Below are 24,177 nucleotides of genomic sequence, written 5' to 3' on the forward strand. Positions count from 1 at the left end.
GTCATCGTCAAAACGCATAATAATTCTCATCTAATGATTTTCTGAACAATTCTTCCTCAGTGCTGTCGTTCTACCAAAAGGTCCGGTTGCTCGTGGTTCAATTCTGGCCTACAGCAACCAGCTAATCCACCAATGTCAGCTGGAAGTCAAGTAGGGACAAGGAGCAAGCAACCTTATCACGATCTGAGGACAATCTGAGGATATAACTATATATATATATATATATATATATATATATATATATATATATATATATATATATATATATATATATATATATATATATACAATATTGATATGGATGCAAATATAGATATGGCTTACCGCACCCAGTTAATCCAGCAGTGAATGGGTACCAGCGCCAGCTGGAAGTCAAGAAAGGCCCTATGATTAAAACAAATATTATATATATATATATATATATATATATATATATATATATATATATATATATATATATATATATATATATGTCTATCATATACATATATGTACACACATATATGTACATATATATATATATATATATATATATATATATATATATATGTATACATATATATATATATACATATATATCCGAAAACGATTAACCAACAACAAGAACACTTGCAACAGAAAATCAAGCAACAAATGAAAAATGTTTTACAGTGCAAGGAATGAGTCATAAACTGCCCCGCGATGTGCTGGCTTGACCTCATATGCTTTAAACCTCTCGTTGTCTCTCATATATAAAGGGGGCGAGTTTTACCCTATGCAAAACTGGACGCTGGGAACGAGAATCTAAATGAAAAGGAAAAAAGAGGATAAAAATACCCATAAAAACAAAGCGCCACTTCATCTCGTCGTCACTGTTAGATTGCGTTCTTCCAATAAAATATAGAGTGATTATTTTTATTTTTACCACTGCTGTTGTTATTCAGAATCATCAAGTATTCATATGAAACACGCATGTAAGACCCTAAACTTAATTGTATATAAAAGATACTGAATCCAGTTGAGTGATAAGGAACATAAGAGGCTTCACTTGTTTCATTTTTCAATTGATATTATAGCCAGATTAAGCTATGGAGTGCAAGACTATGTCTTTCCATTGCACATTTTCAAAACTTCGCCACCGTCTGCAGTTCCCTTTAATGAAATAAATGTTTTTCGCCGTAAAAGTAATGCAAGGTTTATTTCTGCACGTTTTTTTGTACTTCAAGATCATGAAAATGAATTTTTTTCATTTATTTCCTGCATGTCTACCTCAAAATAATATTCTCGTGATGAATCATTTGTCTATATGTCTCCTCAAAATAATATGCACTTTCTCTCTCTCTCTCTCTCTCTCTCTCTCTCTCTCTCTCTCTCTCTCTCTCTCTCTCTCTCTCTCGTGATGAATCTATTTCCGCTATATGTCTACCTCAAAATAATATGCACTTTCTCTCTCTCTCTCTCTCTCTCTCTCTCTCTCTCTCTCTCTCTCTCTCTCTCTCTCTCTCACGTGATGACCAAACCACACACATCTGAACAGCCAGAACCTTTTGCTGCAGGTCGCCTGGAAGCGAGAGAGATAATAATGATTTGCAAATCAAACTACAGGAAACACCCCAACCTCGGTTTTCGTGTAAACAATTAAAATCCACCTAAAGACAGAGCTGAGCTTCCGGTTGGCGTGATTCTCCCAAATTTTCTTTCAGTCCTAAAGACATCGAGAATATATTATGGCAGAGAAGGCGGACAAAGTGGGTCGAAAGATCCTGATGGGTTTTCGCGCTATTATTATTTTCCTAAAGAAGTCTGGGATCCTTTCTCCGCACTCAGCAGATTTTACCCCTTTCAGGCAATACGGCTGCTGTTCCAAAGGGATATAACTTTCTGCTGTTCCAAAGAGGTGTCATTTTCGACGGGAAAATTATAAAACGCGTATATGAAATAATAAACGATATATAAAACTTGGAAAAAATGTCTCGAATGCAAAATTACACGCGGAAATTATTAACATCAAGAAAATAAAAAAAAGTGAAAGAGGTAAATCTTTTAAAAGTACGAGTACATCACTATTGCGACTGAAAGCAAGTTGGAAAAAGTCCAAGCTATCGAAACATCGCTCCACATCTTCACACATGTAACGAATTATGACACTTCAACATACTTCCTGGTCATGTCAGATCTAAGCCTACTGCATCATACCGTACGTTATCATCACAAGTTATCAAACTACCGCACTGTATCACTGTAGAGTCATCCTCAGCCAGTTTATTACAGTTTCGGAAAAGGCAGGAAGCGAAACCCCACTTAATTCTGACAACTTGTTTTAAAACATCTATGAACAACAGCAACTATATTTGTCTCTAGTGAATTATGCAACTGGTTGATAAACTAAGAGGTGAGTGCCTCAGCCAGGGAAAGAGAAGGGCATAAGGCTAGCAACCTCATCTTTGAAAATTACTTTAGACGTAGGCCTACTCTTCCCAGAGTTTCCTGTCACAATTATTCAGCCTTTAATGAAATATCACAAGCTATTTTACGGACCCTTTTGACTGGTGTCTGTACAGTAAAACCCGAAAGATCCAAGGAGTCGAGTCACTCCGTTCGATGACCTCAAGTACAAACAACGTTGAAATGTGTCAGTGTCAATCTTACGACCTCAAGTACGAACAGCGTTAAAATGTGTCAGTGTCAATCCTACGACCTCAAGTACGAACAACGTTAAAATGTGTCAGTGTCAATCCTACGACCTCAAGTACGAACAACGTTAAAATGTGTCAGTGTCAATCCTACGACCTCAAGTACGGACAACGTTAAAATATGTCAGTGTCAATCCTACGACCTCAAGTACGAACAACGTTAAAATGTGTCAGTGTCAATCCTACGACCTCAAGTACGGACAACGTTAAAATGTGTCAGTGTCAACCCTACGACCTCAAGTACGAACAACGTTGAAATGTATCAAAGTACCAATCCTACGTCAGTTTCATCCCTGTGCCCCCACAAACCAGCTGTTTACAGAACACTGAAGATGAAAGCGAAGGAAGGCACTATTCCTACTAACCCATAATATCCAGTCGTCCCATTTAATCCCAACTCAGGTGGGATTTTCTCCCGGACACTTTTATCACTGCAAATGGGGCCTCATCCTAAAGCATCCTTCAACCCTTCTCTCCTCCCTCAGGATATTCCTATTGACCTCATCCTTCCTTCCGCCTGCTCTCTCTCTCTCTCTCTCTCTCTCTCTCTCTCTCTCTCTCTCTCTCTCTCTCTCTCTCTCCTCGAAAGAAGGAACCTCTTTCCTCATCTCTTTAACCCATGTCGGACAAATATAGCGAAAGAGGAGAGAAGAGAAGGAGGGACGGTGTTCAAAGTTCAGCAGAGGAAATCCATTAGTGGAAGGAGGCGGAGATAGGCAGCACCTCTTCGGACCCTTCAAGAATGGAAGCTCCCAAAAGGAGGAGGAGGAGGAGGAGGAGGAGGAGGAGGAGGAGGAGGAGGAGGAGGAGGAGGAGGATAAAAAAAGAGGACAACGGCAAGGAGGACAAGGCTACAATGAGAGAGACGGCAAAGAGAAGAGCAACGACATTATAGAGGATTACGAACACTGGCAATGTAAAAGAAAAAGGAGGAGGAGGAGGAGGAGGAGGAGGAGGAGGAGGAGGAGGAGGAGGACAAGGCTAAAAAAAAAAGAGGAGACGGCAAAGGAGGACAAGGCTAAAATTATAGAGAGACGGCAAAACACTGGCAATGTACATTAGAAAAGAGGATTAGGAGGAGGAAAAAGGAGGAGGAGGAGGAGGAGGAGGAGGAGGAGGAGGAGGAGGATATAAAAAAAGAGGACAACGGCAAGGAGGACAAGGCTACAATGAGAGAGAGACGGCAAAGAGAAGAGCAACGACATTATAGAGGACTGCGCACACTGGCAATGTAAAAGAAAAAACGCAAGAGGATAACGAGACCAGGATTAAACTCAGTTGTAAAAAGAACTCACAGAAAGGCAAAAAAAAAAAAAAAGCCAAGATAAGCGAGATGTGTTGTAAAGAGCCAGAGTTGATAACAGACAGTCCACTGGGGTGCGTGACAGCGACGGTTGGTGAAAGGGTCTAATTGCCCCAAAATATTGCATTCTAGATTGACATCAATAACCTTTCGTCGCACGATTTGTAATTGTACCATAATAAAGTTCCAGCATGCATATCTTGTAGTATACAATTCAACTATCCAAAGATGAGGAAAACTGCGGCAAATAATAATGAGTTCTTACAGAGATCCATATATTCAAAATGGAGTAAGGCAAACATCAGAAAAACTCAAGTAATAGCTACTTATGAGAAATTCAAAAAGACTAGTCTTCTGTGATATTTCCCTTATTCCTCAGAGCTTGAAATCCCTAATAAGTTGGAAACATGTGAGGCGTGAAAGGAAAAGGTTATCACCGTAGCGCAGTCCGACGCGTGACGACAACACTGTTTTCAATTGGGCCAAGCTGAAATCCACAGATAGACAATATACCTCTCTAAAGGCAGAAATATTATTTGAAGATTTGGATAGATGCTGAGAATTCGTAAAGATAATGCAAATACTGTAAAAGGCGTTTGCTTAATCTTAATTTTTTTTCATGTGTATGCGGAGAATAAATTCAGCAATAATAATAATAATAATAATAATAATAATAATAATAATAATAATAATAACTTGGAATTCCTGAAGCTATTCTGGGACCCGCATAGTCATCTTGACAGATGCTCAGTCTAAGAAAATCCACCCAGTAATCATACTTGACGACAGGACTGGCTCTCGTACCCTTCAAATCTTCAAAGATAGCGAAACGGTCAAAGAAAAACAAGCAAGGCTGAACGAGCGAGAAACGTTAAAATAAAACGACGTGGCAAAGCATCTAGAGATTGATAAACGACAGACTCAGCAAAAGGGCGTAAAATCCGAAGGTCCAGAAAGGAAGGATGAGAGGAAGACCTATGTTGGCTTGAAATGGCGACTAAAGTGTCACCAAGAATAGGACCTGACATGTAAGAAGCAAAAGGGGTAAGGGAGAGATATGAATGCAAGACACGGCAACTTTCTGATTGTATGAGGCGGCTGCTAGGCTATGCAAGGGGGTCAACTTTAATTCAGCTGTAAAAGGATGCAAGTGGCAGTGACTGGTGCAGTGTCTTGCTTTTCCAAGATGCATACCCCATTTACATTGGGTGTTTGTTTGGTGAAATAATAATAATAATAATAATAATAATAATAATAATAATAATAATAATAATAATAATAATAATAATAATAATAGGAAAAAGACCTTTTTTAATACAAGTTTTGTTAAACAAAATGGCAGTTTCATCAGCATTTATTTTATATAGTAAACGCCCAATTGATAAGAAAAATTGAGCGTTTACTATATAAAATAAATGCTGTTGAAACTGCCATTTTGTTTAATAATAATAATAATAATAATAATAATAATAATAATAATATTTATTATTATTATTATTATTATTATTATTATTATTATTATTATTATTATTATTATTATTATTATTATTCCACACCACCCTTGGTAAATAAAGGGGGAGATATACTCAAGACCTAACAAATTTCCGTCACTGTAACTGACATGAACGCTGAAAAATATATGAAGCTCATTAACGGGTCTACGTTTATTTACATGCTTCTGAAGATGCAGCTAACGATATTGCCACACAAATAATAAGAACATTCTTAAAACTAAGACGAATTACATTCAATATTCTTGGTCTTTGAATTTTTGAAACTGCGTGTGTGCAGGGATCTGTTTACATAATTCTAATTCACAAAGGTACCCATCACAGATTAACTAACTCTAACTGCCAATTAATCTCCCTGATTTCATCTCTTCCTACACAAGCTTGAATCGAAAGATTGCTAGTAATTGAACATTTGCAACAATAAGCCGATTGAAAACATGAAAGGCGCCAGAGATTATCATTTCGGTGAAATTTGGACTTTCTGACCTTGAAGACATATTTAGTTTACTTTGAGGTACAACATCAATGGTTCCTGATGATGCCTTCAGCATTTATCTCTCTCTCTCTCTCTCTCTCTCTCTCTCTCTCTCTCTCTCTTTCTCTCTCTCTCTCTCTCTCTCTCTGCCATATTAATTCCACCTTCTTTAGTATCAACACATTTTTCTGAATAAGTAAATATACAATAAATTGTTAGATACTTTTCATTATAATGTACAACGTTTGTTTCCGTTGAGGATTGAAATTAATTTCGGGTCGCTTAAGAAATTATTGCATCTTAAAACAAGTAACTGCGCCGACGTTTCTTCGGCGCAATCGAGTTTTCTGTAAAGCGTATAATCAAGGCCACCGAAAATAGATCTATCTTTCGGTGGTCTCGGTATAATGCTGTATGAGCCGTGGCCCATGAAACTTTAACCATGGTTTGGTGGTGGCCTGGCCTATATCGTTGCCAGAAGACGCACGATTATGGCTAACTTTAACCTTAAGTAAAACAAAAAATAAAAAGAGGGCTGCAATTTGGTATGCTTGATGATTGGAGGGTAGATGATCACATACCAATTTGCAGCGCTTTAGCCTCAGTAGTTTTTAAGATCTGAGGGCGGAATAGTTTTCTTTTCAGAAAACTAAAACCAGTAGCTCGTTAGCAACAACACGAGCTATTCTTATTCATCACCAAAACCAATCTCTCCTCTATCCCACGCATTGTTACGGCGGCTACCTGAGAAAATATACAACTAGTAACGAACTTTTCACTTTACTTTTGATGCCACTTATATTTGAAAAAATCATCCAACTTTCACAGCAGCACCCAGAAAGCAATCCTCGCCTCTCTTACCTATAACATTTGATTAGCATCATTCCGAGGTTAAGCAACATTTCGATACGCAACATTCTGATCCTGATCTTCATCCTATCCTTACTTTTCGGCACCTAAGCAGAATCTAGAACCACGTTACAGATGGGTTTCTAGTTACACCGGTGACAAGCTCGATGGAAACAGATAGGGACGTACAACTGCTTCAGCTAAGTTAGTTAACCTGTATCTGACGAATGCTGTAGAAGCCTCCTCGAACCAAAAACTTCACATGTACAAGACACTCTAAAATTATTTACCAACGTAAACACGAACACTCATTCTACGAAACGATGACAAACACCGATGATCAATATATGGTTTTACCCTGAAAATAACATGAATAAGAACTCAAATCATCTTTTTTTTTTCATCTTTCGTCTCAAGTCGTGCTTCTTGTCTCTCTCCATAAATCTTTATCTTTCTCTAGTCGCCTTCGGGATCGCAAAGATTGTAATCTGAACCGAAGGACTTTTTTCTTTACTGCTCTACGATCACCCCTTTCCTCTTGTCATGTTTAATTTGCTTTCCCATACAGTTCCAAACCGTTCTACGGATGCTGTCTTCACCTCTAGCCAACGCACCAACAAACTATCCAACAAACCAGTCATCTAAATGAACAAACTATCACACAAACCGTTCATCTAAATGAACAAACTGTCCACCAAATCATTCATCTAAATGAACAAACTATCCAGCAAACCATTCATCTAAATGAACAAACTATCCAACAAACCATTCATCTAAATGAACAGACTATCCAACAAACCAGTCATCTAAATGAACAAGCTATCCAGTAAACCATTCACCTAAATGAACAAACTATCCAGTAAACCATTCACCTAAATGAACAAACTATCCAGCAAACCATTCACCTAAATGAACAAACTATCCAGCAAACCATTCAACTAAATGAACAAACTATCCAACAAACCATTCATCTAAATGAACAAACTATCCAACAAACCATTCATCTAAACGTGAGAAATTTCATTGCACAGACAACGGCGGAGAAACTTCAGTTTCTTTGGATTAAAAGAAAAAACGAAGTTAGAAATCAGTCAGTATATTAATTAGAAGACCTATGTGACGGTAAATATGTTTTTCAAATAACGGCCTACACGGGAAAAAATAATCTTTTGCAAAATTACTGCTAATGGATTAATAAACGGGGCAAAGAGCTATTTTAACCGAGATTTTGCTGAGAATTTTAACACAGACACACAGACACACACTACCACACATACACACACGCATATATATATATATATATATATATATATATATATATATATATATATATATATATATATATATATATATATATATATATATATATATATATATATATATATATATATATATATATATATATATATATATATAATACAATATACATATATGTATGTATATATATATATATATATATATATATATATATATATATATATATATATATATATATATATATACATAAGTAGATATATCCCCAGTTTCTACATTACACTAGGTCATGATAGCTACGTAAGGGTGATTAAAGGCAATGACCCCTTACCCACATATACTTAAATATGGTCAATTACAAATCAGAGTTTAAGAAGAGGTTCACAAACGCCTAGGAAGCCTGGTGTTGAAGGCCCCGATAGGTATACAGTAGTTCCGCCGTTTACGCGGGAAGGGGAGGAAGGAATTCACAAAAGCAATTCAGACAATACCATCTACTTTCTCCCTTCATGCTCTTCATAGAAGAGTGCCATCACTCTTTCACTCCAGAGTGAAATTCAAGTCAGCCTTCTCTTAAAGGTGTCCTTCGGCTTCTTGCATTACATGGCCGCCCTTCACTCACACGAACGTGCCATCTGCAAATCTCAAGCAGTCAGGGAAGTTGCCAAATCCTCGACAGTCCATATATATATATATATATATATATATATATATATATATATATATATATATATATATATATATATATATATATATATATATATAAATTATATTGTTATAACATATACATATACATATCCATTATAATATCCATATGAATACCATACACTTACAATAGATATATCCTATATGGGCATATATATATATATATATATATGAAGCTATGCCCATTGATTTATATATATATCCACAGGTAATACATATCAATTCTTTCTGAAAGGCCATTATAACATTAAGTGGAAGGAAATAGAAAAAGGCTGAATATGCTTATGAATGAATACCTTCTGAAAGGCCACTCAACTAAAGAAATATATACTTATATATATATATATATATATATATATATATATATATATATATATATATATATATGTCCCTATGCATCCCCATTGGTGCCACAGGAAATGATTGACTGACTGATTAATATATATCTATACATATACATATAAATTATATAGATTTATACATACTGTATATGTTTGTGTATTTGTGATAACCACAATGACCTCTTTCGATTTCTTCACACTGTGTATATGCTCGTCACTATATTCAAATGGAGAAACGAATCGAGGAATTTGGAAGCCCGTGGCAGGATTCGAACCCGCAAACAATACGTCAGTGAGGTTAACGTTAAGCGCTTGGATCGCAAAGAATCCGGCAACGGACTCCAGAGTTCCTTCATTTTTTTCCTTCAATTGGATCTCATGTTTTATAGTGACAAGCGTTTCCAGGGAGTGAGAAGAAATCGGGAAGTTAAGTCGACAATGGAGCTGCCAGAAACATATATTATCTGCTTGAGAAATATATCCTGATTATTTGTCTAACTTTCAATGACGGGATTTTGTTTCTTGAATGTTATTTCTTCTCGCCTTTTAAATAGTTTTATTCTTCCAGAGCACCGTCACTGGAGTCTAGTACAGTATGTGCATATATATATATATATATATATATATATATATATATATATATATATATATATATATATATATATATATATATATACACGTCTATGTATATGTATGTACAGTATATATGTATACAATATATATAATATAAATATGTATATAATATATACAATATATATATGTATGTATAAATAACCATATTTGTCCTCTTGAAATATTGTATTTTGGTCAAAAAGGTGACTCAAATGAAATTAGTATTATTCTTTTTTAATTTCTGTCTTACCCAATACAATCCTCAGCTCTTCTTGCTGTGTATCTTTCATAATTTCCTCTCCTACCATGCGAATGAACAACTGAGCCTTCTTCCTATAGCTCTATTCTTTTCATATGCTTCATACTGAAACTAATTCTCTCTCTCTCTCTCTCTCTCTCTCTCTCTCTCTCTCTCTCTCCTATTAATAATCTATTTTCAATTCAACTTCTCTTTCCTTCCGATTCTCGAATTACCTTCAGCTGTCCTTTCTCTTCTCGTGCGTTATTGAATCTCTCGTCTTTCATTTCCAATCATTCTCAACTAATGTCGACTTCTCTCATCGTCCCCCTATCCAATGAAATAACATCTTGTGAAATGTATTTATTTTCCCCGCATGTTCATCCAAAGAAGAGTCTATTTTCGAAGGGGAGCAGCTCGTTGTTATGGCGACTTTTTCACTCTTTTCTGCGATTTTTGTTTCTGTTTTTTTTTTTATATACGAGTATTATTTCATTTGCTTCCTTGGCTACGACGCATATTTCTGTTCCTTCAGTTTCCGGTTATCAGTTTTACTTTTTCAAGGATTATCCGAGATGATTTCTTTATTCAATGGGCACAATTTATCATGTTAAAGTTTTGTCCTGCCTAAACTTGTTAACCCTCGGTTTTACTGAATTGAAGGCATTTTAATCTTTACTAAACACGTAGCATGTTTCTCGTTTAAGTGGATTTCTACGCAGGGTTAAATCAATGAAATGTTCTTCAGTTATTTGCAAATCACCGCAATTACCGATAACATTAATGGTCAAAAAGATATTAGGAACTGGCCCATGACCTCTCAAAAACAAGATCTAAAATGGGATATACTTTTAAATAGACAGCTGTTGATTATATTAAGATCTGCTGGTAAAGTGGTTAGCTATAACGTTGGGGAAAATTCAGCTGATTCTGTTGCAAATATGCAAATGCTGCGAAAACAGTGTCTAGTCGGATAGCTTTTGGGCAGAGCAAGTGTACAAAGCCAACCATGGAATTGCTAAGCTGGTAGCCTAAAAATCGGCGGGCTCCTTTGTTACGAACGAATAGATAATCGAAAAATTTCTAAAACAGACCTGTAAATTGAAAAATGTTTATGTGATTAGCTCATCCCTGATAAGCTGTTAACATGACCTTATATTTTGTGGATATCCTTTAACTGATCCTCGGCTGTAGTGGTTAAGGTACCACTATAAGTCTCATCCTATTAATTCTTTCTTTTTTCTTCCATTCACATTAAACGCTATAATCCCACCACACATTCATATCCATGTTGCCCTAAATGGAAGGCTGCAGTGTCTGCAAAAATACAAAACTGAGAAAAATGGTAGGTACTTGCTTGCCTTACTACTGATTTTGCAGATACTGCAAATGGGACCCCTTAAATACTCGTGGAAAGCATTGAAGAATCATCCTGAAACTGCAGTAACTTGTGTATTAGTGTTTCACGAGCCCAGTAGGTGGCATATCTCAATTTCGCAAATTTTGCAAATACAGCGGTTTTCCATTTCAGGGCAGCATGGACACTCCCTGTCTCTTCCTAATCGTCTCAACATACCCAGTTACCTTCCTTCACTCACCTACTCTTGTGACTATCCCTTCGTCTTACTGTTATATGCTAACATTTACTGCCAAACACCTATACAAATCAACCGGTTCCATTCTTCTACAATGCATACCAACATAAACTGTTCCATCTTCTGATTTTCTCAATTTCCTCATAACCATGCTTTTCCTCACGTTCACTCTCAACTTTCTCATTCTACCTCTATATTCTTTAATATGTATGAAATCTAAAAGTAGAAGTTACTAAAAGCCTGTGCGGTCGATACGTCATGTAAATTCAAGGCCATTATAAGTGCCTCACCATTTGATAAATGTACCCAAGTGATACAAGACAGGTATAGGGGACAGCATATCAGAATATCAGAATAGTAATAACAACAAAAAGAAAATAAAACTATATTTCTTCTGAACTACAAGGATGAGAGATTTGATTTATGCAGCACAACTCACAAAACGCAAATAACCTTCGGGGAAAGATGAAAGGCGGAGAGAACAACGCTCATCACACAAAACCAGCGTGTGGAGTACTCCAGCCTCCTAGAGAGATCCACTTAGAGGAATCGGTGTACATAATAGAACAGAAGTGTTCGAACTCATCTTATATGCAAGAGAAAGAAGAGCAGCAGCATCGGGGTCGGAGGATCAGACGCTAATTCCCGGGACGTGACGAGAATCGAGTCGCACGGTAAAGGATCGGAACCGATTCCACCAATTGTTTATAGATGATCGGGGTGTGATAATGCGGGGCGAAGGAGGTCTTATCCCTAGATTTATTCTCTCTGCATTATCTTCCCTATCTCTCTCTCTCTCTCTCTCTCTCTCTCTCTCTCTCTCTCTCTCTCTCTCTCTCTCTCTCTGAGTGTGTGTTCCTTTTCTTTCCCTCAAGACACATTCTCTCTCTCTGAACTGGAACATTGCATGGCATTAGTTTGCTAGGATTACTGCGAAGAGATGAAAAGAGAGAGCGAAGGAGCGACAGGCTTAGGGAACGGGGAGGGTGAGAGGGGGGGTAGGGGGGTGGGGAGAGGGGGGGATGGGAAGAGCTGCGATGGGCAAGGCTTAGCCTGGGTTTCCATTCTACGATTTATCAGAAGAGGATAATTGGAGAACCAATTTTGGGTATTCATGGTAAATGGGTTTTTGAATTGCCATCGCTCTCGATGATGAGTCTGTAAGAGCGGAGGAACGTGAGGTGTGGCGCGCTCGAGCAAGTGAGAGAGCGTCCGGAGGAGTTGAACACATTCTGGAGGGCCTTCGCGAAAATGCAAATGGGTGTAACACTAGTTTGCTTTTACCGAAATTTTCTTCTGAAATCGTCCGATGGGGTGGGAATGAATCGAGTCGAAATATTACGAGCATGTCTAAATTTTGTATTGCTCTTCGACTGTGCAGTAACGGATCCATTTGAATAAGCCCAATGAGTACGGATGAAGACTTACAATACCCAGCAATAGAGACCTTTAAAAAACCAGTTAATTTATTTCTCTCAGCTGCAGACATTTATATGTCTGCAGCTCAGAGAAATGCATTCAAATGCACCCACATCATTCATCAACTTTAGACATTCAGTTACAAATGAATGACTATTTGGTTGCTTATTAGTAAACATTTATAAAATAGGCAAATTAAAAACAAATCAAATATGATCATTCACTGAACATTCATTGTTTTTCAGTTGTCCAATAATCAATATATGTGAAAAATCAACCTAGGAAAAAATCAACTGCATCAATAATTTGAAGGTGGCCCATTAATCATTTACCCAGTCTGTATTGTACTAAAGTATAAATTTCGAACTTTATAGCTGTTCCCTCTAAAAGCAGTGCCACAAAAAATGTCGAGAGAACTATAACAATAAAACCTCATAATATGAGATTTAACAATTCTCAAATACCCATCGTATACTTGATACCAACCCCACCCCGACCCCTGCACCCAGGCCCCTCTCTCTCTCTCTCTCTCTCTCTCTCTCTCTCTCTCTCTCTCTCTCTCTCAGATATAACCTTTCCCAATTGGAAAGGGATTTAGCGTTGTGATCAGTGGTTCTTCTGCGATACCGCGCTCTATAATTCCGATTGCTACACTAAGCCACAAATCGTCTATCGCCTGAGGAAAAATGCGTGTGAGAGAGAGAGAGAGAGAGAGAGAGAGAGAGAGAGAGAGAGAGAGAGAGAGAGAGAGAGAGAGAGATTTCTGACTGTTAATGAAAAATTAATAAATTCATAGTCTGTCAGATGTCTGTTTAATAATCAACATCTTATATTTCCAACAATTCCTCCTCCCAAATTTTTTGAATACCGACTTCTCCCTTGCATCTGTGCTAGATACTAAAGATATGCAATCATTTATATTTCGATTCATGCTCCGAGATTTTTCATAACCATTCTCTGGTCCCTGGAATGATATTTCAGCTTCGAATCGCTTCCTGACGATCTCATGAGACACAGCCGAGATGAACCCAATTTGTGTCGAAGTCGAGAGAGAGAGAGAGAGAGAGAGAGAGAGAGAGAGAGAGAGAGAGAGAGAGAGATGAATGGGCACCAGACGCGGAGGAGGAGAGGGAAAGGAAGAGAGAGGTATAAAGAGCATACGTTTCTCTTTAGACTTCCTTAAAACTGAACCATCTTCCATTTTGTTTGAGGATGTTATATCCTTCAGATCGAATTAATGATATTCCATAACAGTTAGGACACAATTTTTCTTTTCTGAACGGCCTGACAGCCAACATTTGTATTTCATCAGATATTTACGGGTGACTGTTGTTGGTGGTATAAACTTTCATCTACAATCTTTCTGACTGACAGAGCTTAGAGAAATATATCGCAGAACTTCGATGTTAAAGAAGTCAGAGGTGATCTAATGATTGACAGAGCTTAGAGAAACATGTCACAGAATTTATATGTTAAAGAAGTCAGAGGCGATCTAAAAAACACTGGCTTGATTAATTACATTTTAATGCTCACTCCCATATATGTATGTATATATATATATATATATATATATATATATATATATACATATATATATATATATATATATATATATATATATATATATGTGTGTGTTAGTATATATATACATATGTATATATATACAAATATATATATATACATATATATATATATATATATATATATATATATATATATATATAATATATATATATATGTGTGTGTGTGTTAGTATATATATACATGTGTATATATATACAAATATATACATATACATACATATATATATATATATATATATATATATATATATATATATATATATATATATATATATATATATGGGCAGTGAGATTTTTTAGTCTGGAATAGTCCTAAACAAAAGTCGACACAGCCCTCCGAAAAACACAATGATTTCTTTTCCACTGATAAAACTAAAAGTACGAACATATTTTTGTTTTGTGACAGACACAATTTATTTTTTGTTGTTTACCAATTTTTTGCTTTTTAAGTTGTCTGAAAGTGTGATAGCCTGCGGGATCAGATAAAAAAAGTCGAAAACCTTGTTTCCAAATACTATATATATACTAGAATGCCATTCTGCTATGAAAAGGATGAAATTCAAAATATTTCACTATCAATATTTCACAATTTTTTTTATTTCATTTCTTTATTAACGAATTATTTCTGTATCAAAAAGTGATAAACCCATTATAACATTTATGTTGTTTTTTCGCAAAATTCTAAAAAGCGACACATTTTTTTTTTTTTTTTTTTATTTTTCCTATTTCGAATCTATATAGCGACAATCTTTTTTTTTTTTAGGTGCCATCCATATTATCAAGCGCCCACGAAGCTGATAACATACAAAATACTAATAGAGTATTAAGTTACCGACTCTAAGGAGCATTACTGGCAGTTCTCGAATACTTTCCCAGTCAAGAGAGGTATAATTTTTTTTTGTTTCCCAGCTGAGGACACAAATAAAAAGTCAAGATTTGACATAAGAAAGAAAAGACGGGAAACAAAAGCAAACACTGTCGTATGTAAATAAACTGAAACCGAGTTGAATCATTTAGAAATTTCCTTCATACAAACGCTTCCTAAAATTATTATTTTTGGTTTGTCTATTCAACTGTGATTTTAATAAATACCTGAAAACATGCAACTATTATCGTTGATACAGTTTTGTGGGTTGCAAAGATACTCATTCCTATAAAATCCGTCCTGAAATTATCCTCAGAAAAAAAAAACGCAGCCTCAACCCAGTTTATATACAAACAAAAATATTTCGTTGTTCGAAACCTGAAATGACATTCCACTTCATAACAATGTTTACATAAATTGAGGGTTGACATATGAGAGTTTTATTGGTTATCTCTAGGGAAAAGTCAGTTATAATTTTGATATAGAACTTGTGATAACACATACCATTTTTGGAAAGACATTCAACGGCAGGAGAGTCGTAATCTCCAGGGAAAAGCCAGTTATGATTTTGATACAGAACTTGTGATAATACATACCATTTCTGGAAAGACATTACCATTTCAGTTATGATTTTGATACAGAACTTGTGAAAGACATTCAACGGCAGGAGAGTCGTAATCTCCAGGGAAAAGCCAGTTATGATTTTGATATAGAACTTGTGATAATACATACCATTTTTGGAAAGACATTCAACGGCAGGAGCGTCGTAGTTAAAGAAAGAGAAAAGACATTGCACCCACAGCAAAATGTCAGGTCATGAAGAGCCGTGAGAGAAGAGCAGCAGCTTTCACGAGACTATTAAAACCCACGACGCGAGACATACTAATATCAAATTACACTTGACAGAAGCAAACCACCGTCAAAGTCAGCCAGAGTAATTCCACTCAAAATTGGATAGGCCTTAGTAGATGGAAGGCCAATATGAATTTAATTAAACGCGACCCCCAAACCCCCTCCCCTTACTTATATGGAATTCCTAACCGCTGATGTTCCTAGTTAGTCGGTATTAAAACCGATACACAAAACTGACTACTAAAACTTAATGCGTCTCTTCAAGACTGGAATCTGGAATCCATTACAGGCAATAACAGCTTCGCCAAAATCGTCTTCATCAGAGGGTATCTATTAGGAAGATATAATGAATTAGACTCGCCTCCATCACAGGGTATCCATTAGAAAGATATAACGAATTAGACAGCCTTTTATATGCAGCATTCATTATAAGGCCTTTACTGATTTCTCAGAATACTGAAGAATGTAAAACGTCTTAAAAACTGCAGATACTAAGGAACTCCAAGAGTTGCAAAAATTTTAAACACTGCAGATCTGGAATTAAAAAAAAAAAAAAAAAAGGGCAGCCATTACAATGGTAATTTTTTAGAGGCCTGGGAAAATTTACGAGCTTTTATTCTGGAGGGGGTTGCAGGCTAAGGACACTAAATATCCCGCTTTTCAATTACGTGTTGCACAGCTAATGGGAGTATCAGTACCGGAGTTTGGTAATGTAAGGTGCCTCATATGCTTTCTGAAAACTAATAGCTGACCGCAAAGCGAATTCTTCTAAATCCGCGTACTGTGCCGTAGCGTAGCACGGGATTTCAAATCAAATATATAAAATATATATAACATATATATACAGCATGTATGTGTGTGTGTGTAATCGTGATTGTTTGCACAATTTTATAAAACAAAAATTATCTGCCCACGATATGTTAACACTGATATTCAATTAATCATTAGCACCTGAATATTTACTTTCTTTAATAAAAAAAACATATATATATATATATATATATATATATATATATATATATATATATATATATATGTGTGTGTGTGTGTGTGTGTGTGTGTGATATACATATGTGTGTGTGTGTGTGTACTCGTGATTGCATTCACAATTTTAAAATAAAATTATCTGCCCACGATATGTTAACACTGATATTCAATTAATCATTAGCACCTGAATATTTACTTTCTTTAATAAAAAAATACATATATGTATATGATTGTAGGTGTGTGTATACTCGTGACTGCACGCACAATTTTAAAATAAAAATTATCTGCTCACGATATGTTAGCATTGATATTCAATTAATCATTAGCGCCTAAATATTTACTTTCTTTTAAAAAAAATAAAAAAACATATATATATATATATATATATATATATATATATATATATATATATATATATATATATATATATATATATATATATATATATAAATATATACGTGTGTGTGTGTACTCGTGACTGCACGCATAATTTTAAAATGAAAATGATCTGCCCACGACATGTTAGCACTGATATTTTCAATTAATCATTAGCACCTGAATATTTACTCTCTTTAATAAAAAAAAAAATCCCATGGACAAAGCCAATCATACCTGACTCGTCGGCGTCGGAAGGGGAAAAAAACAGTTGCATTGACAAACGTGACGAATTTACTAACTCTCAAATAAAAGGACAATGCAGTGAATATTCAGCAATCCTAATACGAGTGTCAAAATATCAATAAAAGCTTCGGATGGAAAAGGTAACGGTGCGATTATTTCTAATACCTTGCTCAGCGAAGCCAGCGGCATTATTTCGTTCTATAACAAGAAGGTTCTTTTTCCAAAGACTAAGGATGAGTCGGGCAATTAAAAGTTGAAACGACAACTGCCTTTTTTTTTTTTTTTATTTTGGCCGCGACTCAAAGACCAGCTTAATCTTTCTGGCTCAAGGAAGCATTATAATGACAACAGCCGATAGGAGTGAATGATAATTTAAGCTTGACTGTCAAGCACGTTCATAAAAGACTCTTTTACCATACAAGAATCTGAGAGGAGTTCAGTAAACACACAGGCCTACGATACATCAAGCACGTGCAACAACGTTAAAGCAGGAATGTATACAATTAAGTATGCCCAAACTACGTACACACCGACACTATATATAATATATATATATACAAATATATATATATGTGTGTGTGTGTGTGTGTGTGTGTGTGTGTGTGTGTGTGTGTGTGCACGAGCGTTGGTGTTGTGGCAGGTAACCCATGATTCATCGGTTAAAAGAATGGAGGAATGTGGCAGTAAAAGCTTTTTTTTTTTTTTTTTTTTTTTTTGTAATCCATCGTCAGCTAGGGGATAGAACTTGATTTTGAAAATTACATTAATTGATACTGATACATACACACACACATTATATATATACATATATATATACATATATATATACACAGTACAGTATATATATGTATGTATGTATGTATATATATATATATATATATATATATATATATATATATATATATATATATATATATATATAAAGGAAAAAATCTACTGTTTGAAAGAGGAGCTTCCTGGGAGCTGCTCTAGTCTCCCAGTTACTTACTTTGAACAAATCTGACTGAATTCTCATAGCTAACTGCATCGTAATCATCTATAATTATAGAAGCAAACTCATCATACATACAAGGCTTTTATTTCGTTTGTCAGCGTTATGATATCTAAGCTACTTACAGTCTATAAGCAAACCCTACGAGAATAATTTCTGTTGCAAATAGTGGATTTAACTCAGGGCACATTTAATTAAAAACAATGTTATTGAATATACACAGCGATGCATGTTCATTGATATCACAACCAGCGTCACAACGAACTTCTAAAAGCCTAAACCTGCTTTTCTTCGCTTTATTTTTTTACAGGGAACTAAGTATAAGAATAAATGAATACCATAGCGTACGCAAGGTTTTCAAACAATGTTTGGTTGTCAGCACGTGAAATAAAAGATAGAGACACCGCTCAAATTATATTCTTATGCATGGAATGAAGATATTCAGTGGCAAATGGATAAATAATGGACAAAATTCGTCTTTATCTTTTCACTATGCTTCCAGAAATATTGTGGATCATTTACAAGGCTTTAACATAAACGTGACATCCGGGTTCTGAACTCAGTGCACAAGAGACGTGACATCCGGGTTCTGAACTCAGTGCACAAGAGACGTGACATCCGGGTTCTGAACTCAGTGCACAAGAGACGTGACATCCGGGTTCTGAACTCAGTGCACAAGAGACGTGACATCCGGGTTCTGAACTCAGTGCACAAGAGACGTGACATCCGGGTTCTGAACTCAGTGCACAAGAGACGTGACATCCGGGTTCTGAACTCAGTGCACAAGAGACGTGACATCCGGGTTCTGAACTCAGTGCACAAGAGACGTGACATCCGGGTTCTGAACTCAGTGCACAAGAGACGTGACATCCGGGTTCTGAACTCAGTGCACAAGAGACGTGACATCCGGGTTCTGAACTCAGTGCACAAGAGACGTGACATCCGGGTTCTGAACTCAGTGCACAAGAGACGTGACATCCGGGTTCTGAACTCAGTGCACAAGAGACGTGACATCCGGGTTCTGAACTCAGTGCACAAGAGACGTGACATCCGGGTTCTGAACTCAGTGCACAAGAGACGTGACATCCGGGTTCTGAACTCAGTGCACAAGAGACGTGACATCCGGGTTCTGAACTCAGTGCACAAGAGACGTGACATCCGGGTTCTGAACTCAGTGCACACGAGTCACAAAAAGGTAACACAACAATTAAAAGCTGGATAAACTTCCTACAAAGAAACGGCAAGAACAATAAGACCAAAAATCATTCGAGCATTATGAAAAAAATCGAAAAATAAAAACACGAAAGCGTGGGGGTCTCCCGTCCTTCATCTCCCTCCAGACTCTTTCTCACAATTACCCAAAGAATAAAAAAAGAAGAAGAAGAAGAAATTGGCGAGTTTCCAGTTTCCAGACATAAGGAAATCAGTCGGCTGTGGCTTTATAACCAAGCAAGAGCCTTGCGAATTGTAAAACCGCTCCTGTCCGAGGAGGGAATGGAAGTCATTAACAACTGGAAACAATAAAACACTTTAATGGTAACTGAAGCAAAACTAGCAGGCGATTCTAGCAATAATAATCAATAAATAAATGTTCAGGGAGAGAGAGACGAGATACAGGATGCCAATACTGGTGAGTAAAATCCACCGCCGCCCCGTTCCCTTCTGGAACGTATCTTCAGCCCTCCTAAACGGCAGAATTATATTCGTGTCAGCGTAGTGTTGCGAACGGACGATATCGCTGACACGCAGTCCACTCCGGTGCCGGAGAGCAGTTGACAACCGGGCCCCTGGTCTCTATCAGCATATATATTTCATCGCCAATACCGACGGTCCATTGGTTTAATGTCAACGGGGGTCAATAAACAAAACTGAAATAAACTGACCATCGCCAACAGGCAGGTAAGAGTACCTTTTAATTGCTCTTCAAATGGCGTGTTTCGGCGTGAGGAAGGGAATGAGAAAAATAAAGAGAGAGAGAGAGAGAGAGAGAGAGAGAGAGAGAGAGAGAGAGTTCAAACATTCCTACGCCGTTCATGCAGCCAAGTAAAATCTAAATAAAAATCGCAGGAAATAAACAAAAATTGAAATCGATCCAAATAAAACAATGAATCAAAGTCCCTGATGAAAAACAAACGCCGACCCTCCACTCTCTCTCTCTCTCTCTCTCTCTCTCTCTCTCTCTCTCTCTCTCTCTCTCTCTCTCTCTCTCTCTCTCTCTCATACGTACAAACACAACTGGAAGTTACGAATAAAAGCTATATTGCGCTCTTGTTGCTCCTATAATTAATGGCTGCAATTCGATTACTTTGTCAAACGGGTAGATAGGATAAATGACACTAACTAGATTGCGTTGCATTTGAACATTTGTAAGCTGTTTGCCCACCAATAGTCGAACGGAATGCCCGAAATAGTTTGGATTTGTTTACGTTCATCTATAAAAGGGATGAAATCCATGCATGCATACAAATTCTTTATTCACGTGCCTGTTTGCAAAAGTATATTACGGCGCGTTTACTGTCGCGTACTGGTGGCGATGCAACATTTTTTTTTTAGGGGGTGGGTTGTTGAGCAATTTTAATTACAGCGGCGACAGCAGGACGCCATAACTGTAATGTTTCAGAAAAAGGCGTTTCTTGGAGATGAATCACTGGCGGAAACTTGTTAACTGTTTTTGCATCTGTTACTGAATATGTTTGACCCACTACAAAATACAGATTCAATATGCTTTTGACCCACTATAAAACCCAGATTCAATATGCTTGACCCACTACAAAATACAGATTTAATATGCTTGACCCACTATAAAATAGATTCAATATGCTTGACCCACTACAAAATAAAGATTCAATATGCTTGACCCACTATAAAATACAGATTCAATATGCTTGACCCAATACAAAATACAGATTCAATATGCTTGACCCACTATAAAATACAGATTCAATATGCTTGACCCACTACAAAATAAAGATTCAATATGCTTGACCCACTATAAAATACAGATTCAATATGCTTGACCCACTACAAAATACAGACTCAATATGCTTGACCCACTGCAAAATACAGATTTAATATTCTTGACCCAATACAAAATACAGATTCAATATGCTTGACCCACTATAAAATACAGATTCAATATGCTTGCCCCACTACAAAATAAAGATTCAATATGCTTGACCCACTATAAAATACAGATTCAATATGATTGACCCAATACAAAATACAGATTCAATATGCTTGACCCACTGCAAAATACAGATTCAATATGCTTGACCCAATACAAAATACAGATTCAATATGCTTGACCCACTGCAAAATACAGATTCAATATGCTTGACCCACTACAAAATACAGACTCAATATGCTTGACCCACTGCAAAATAAAGATTCAATATGCTTGACCCACTACAAAATACAGACTCAATATGCTTGACCCACTGCGAAATACAGATTCAATATGCTTGACCCACTACAAAATACAGACTCAATATGCTTGACCCACTACAAAATACAGATTCAAAATGCTTGGCCCACTACAAAATACAGATTCAATATGCTTGACCCACTATAAAATACAGATTCAATATGCTTGACCAACTATAAAATCCAGATTCAATATGTTGGACCCACTATAAAATACAGATTCAATATGATTGACCCACTGCAAAATACAGATTCAATATGCTTGACCCACTATAAAATACAGATTCAATATGCTTGACCCACTGCAAAATACAGATTCAACATGCTTGACCCACTATAAAATACAGACTCAATATGCTCGACCCACTATAAAATACAGGTTCAATATACTTGACCCACTACAAAATACAGATTCAATATGCTCGACCCACTACAAAATACAGATTCAAAATGCTTGACCCACTGCAAAATACAGATTCAGTATGCTTGACCCACTACAGAATATAGAGCTCATAAAATCAAACATATCAAAACACAATCGGACAGAGTAAAGTTCTGCTTCAACCACACAAAAGGAAGTGAAAGATGCGCAATTTTGTGCTTACGTCCATATGTTTGGGCATGCTTATGTACACAGTTATATGCATGAACGTATCTGGGTCAAATATCTGGAATAAAAACCCAAACGTGATGACAACTCTTCACTTGTCTAAAGCTGAATGCACCTTAAACTGAATCAAGCGATGGGCTAAATATCAAGAAAATTTTCTGTCTATAAAGCAAATGTGAATTATCTTAATATAAAGCTCATAATTAGAGGAATATGAAATACCACAAGACTTGTGTCATAAGTCTGCATTAAGAAATGAGGTTATATATTATGTCTTGAGGCCACTTCGCTAATTCTGGCCGGAAAATGAAGAATTTTCAAGGGTAAAACACAATGAGACATGTTTTCATAAACATGGTAAGAACATTTGTTTTATCATGGCAAAATATATAGCGTTCCTAAAGGTGCTACGTAATTTACTTCAACAGCAATCTTCCTTGTTTAAAAATACCTCAAAGGCCATCGATATTAGCCAAGGAAAGATCAACTACGCGTCCAAACCCTATTTTGTCAAAAGTTTTGGGATTAAGGTACCGATCCAATCTGGAGTTATACCATCTACATTTAAAATCAGTAACATATCGTAATTCGAAAAACTTATTAAAAATCTGATTATCCAAGGATCCTCAGATTTGTCGGGGCAAAAATTCGATGACAACAAAAATGCCCCGTTAAAGTGCATTGAGAAATATCAGCATATATAATAAAGAAGCTCAGTCTAAAACATGCCAATGCACTGCATACTCAGTGCATAAATAACTAAAGAAGCCTATTCCCAGCACTTAACCAGATCTGCATTCCAGGACCCCCTCCTCCTCCTCCTCCTCCTCCTCCTCCTCCTCCTCCTCCTCCTCCTCCTCCTCGCTGAAGTCTAGAAGAACGCTGCTGGAAAATTTAATGCGCATTTCATCTTAAGAAAAAAAATCACATGAAAAAAAAAAAAGGTTCAAACATGGCTCATTTTAGGAGATGGAAATATCACGGAGGCGATTCTTCCCTAACCAGCGGCTCTCACGGCCAATTTCGAGCCAATCCTGGCGGCTGAAGCACGCAATAAACCTCCATAATGAAATCGCTATTACAATTCTTATTCAGCAGTTCAAATCGATGGCGTGTTTTTTTTCGACGCAATATCTGGTGGGTCTGCGAGTTCGTAAAATGAGATTTGCGCCGACAAAAACAAACCTCGACCATCAACTGCATTTTCAAGGAACCCCAGGAGCATGCCACGCTGGAGATTTCTGTCCTGAACGGCTAAAACAGCTTCAAGG

General features: G+C 36.5%; 1 protein-coding gene across 1 annotated transcript in view; it reads left to right on the forward strand.

Annotated features, from left to right (window-relative positions):
• The window catches only part of LOC136827054 (uncharacterized), a 30,735-nt gene extending 10,640 nt beyond the window's left edge, over positions 1–20,095 (forward strand). The window contains exons 2-4 of the mRNA XM_067084805.1: positions 3,309–3,588; positions 16,540–16,647; positions 19,437–20,095. Coding sequence (XP_066940906.1) covers positions 3,309–3,588; positions 16,540–16,647; positions 19,437–20,095 — 1,047 coding nt within the window. The remainder of the gene's footprint in view (positions 1–3,308; positions 3,589–16,539; positions 16,648–19,436) is intronic.
• Positions 20,096–24,177: the final 4,082 nt, after the last annotated feature.

The sequence above is a fragment of the Macrobrachium rosenbergii genome, chromosome 41 (genome assembly GCF_040412425.1).
Source record: "Macrobrachium rosenbergii isolate ZJJX-2024 chromosome 41, ASM4041242v1, whole genome shotgun sequence".
NCBI classification, from domain to species: Eukaryota; Metazoa; Arthropoda; class Malacostraca; order Decapoda; family Palaemonidae; genus Macrobrachium; species Macrobrachium rosenbergii.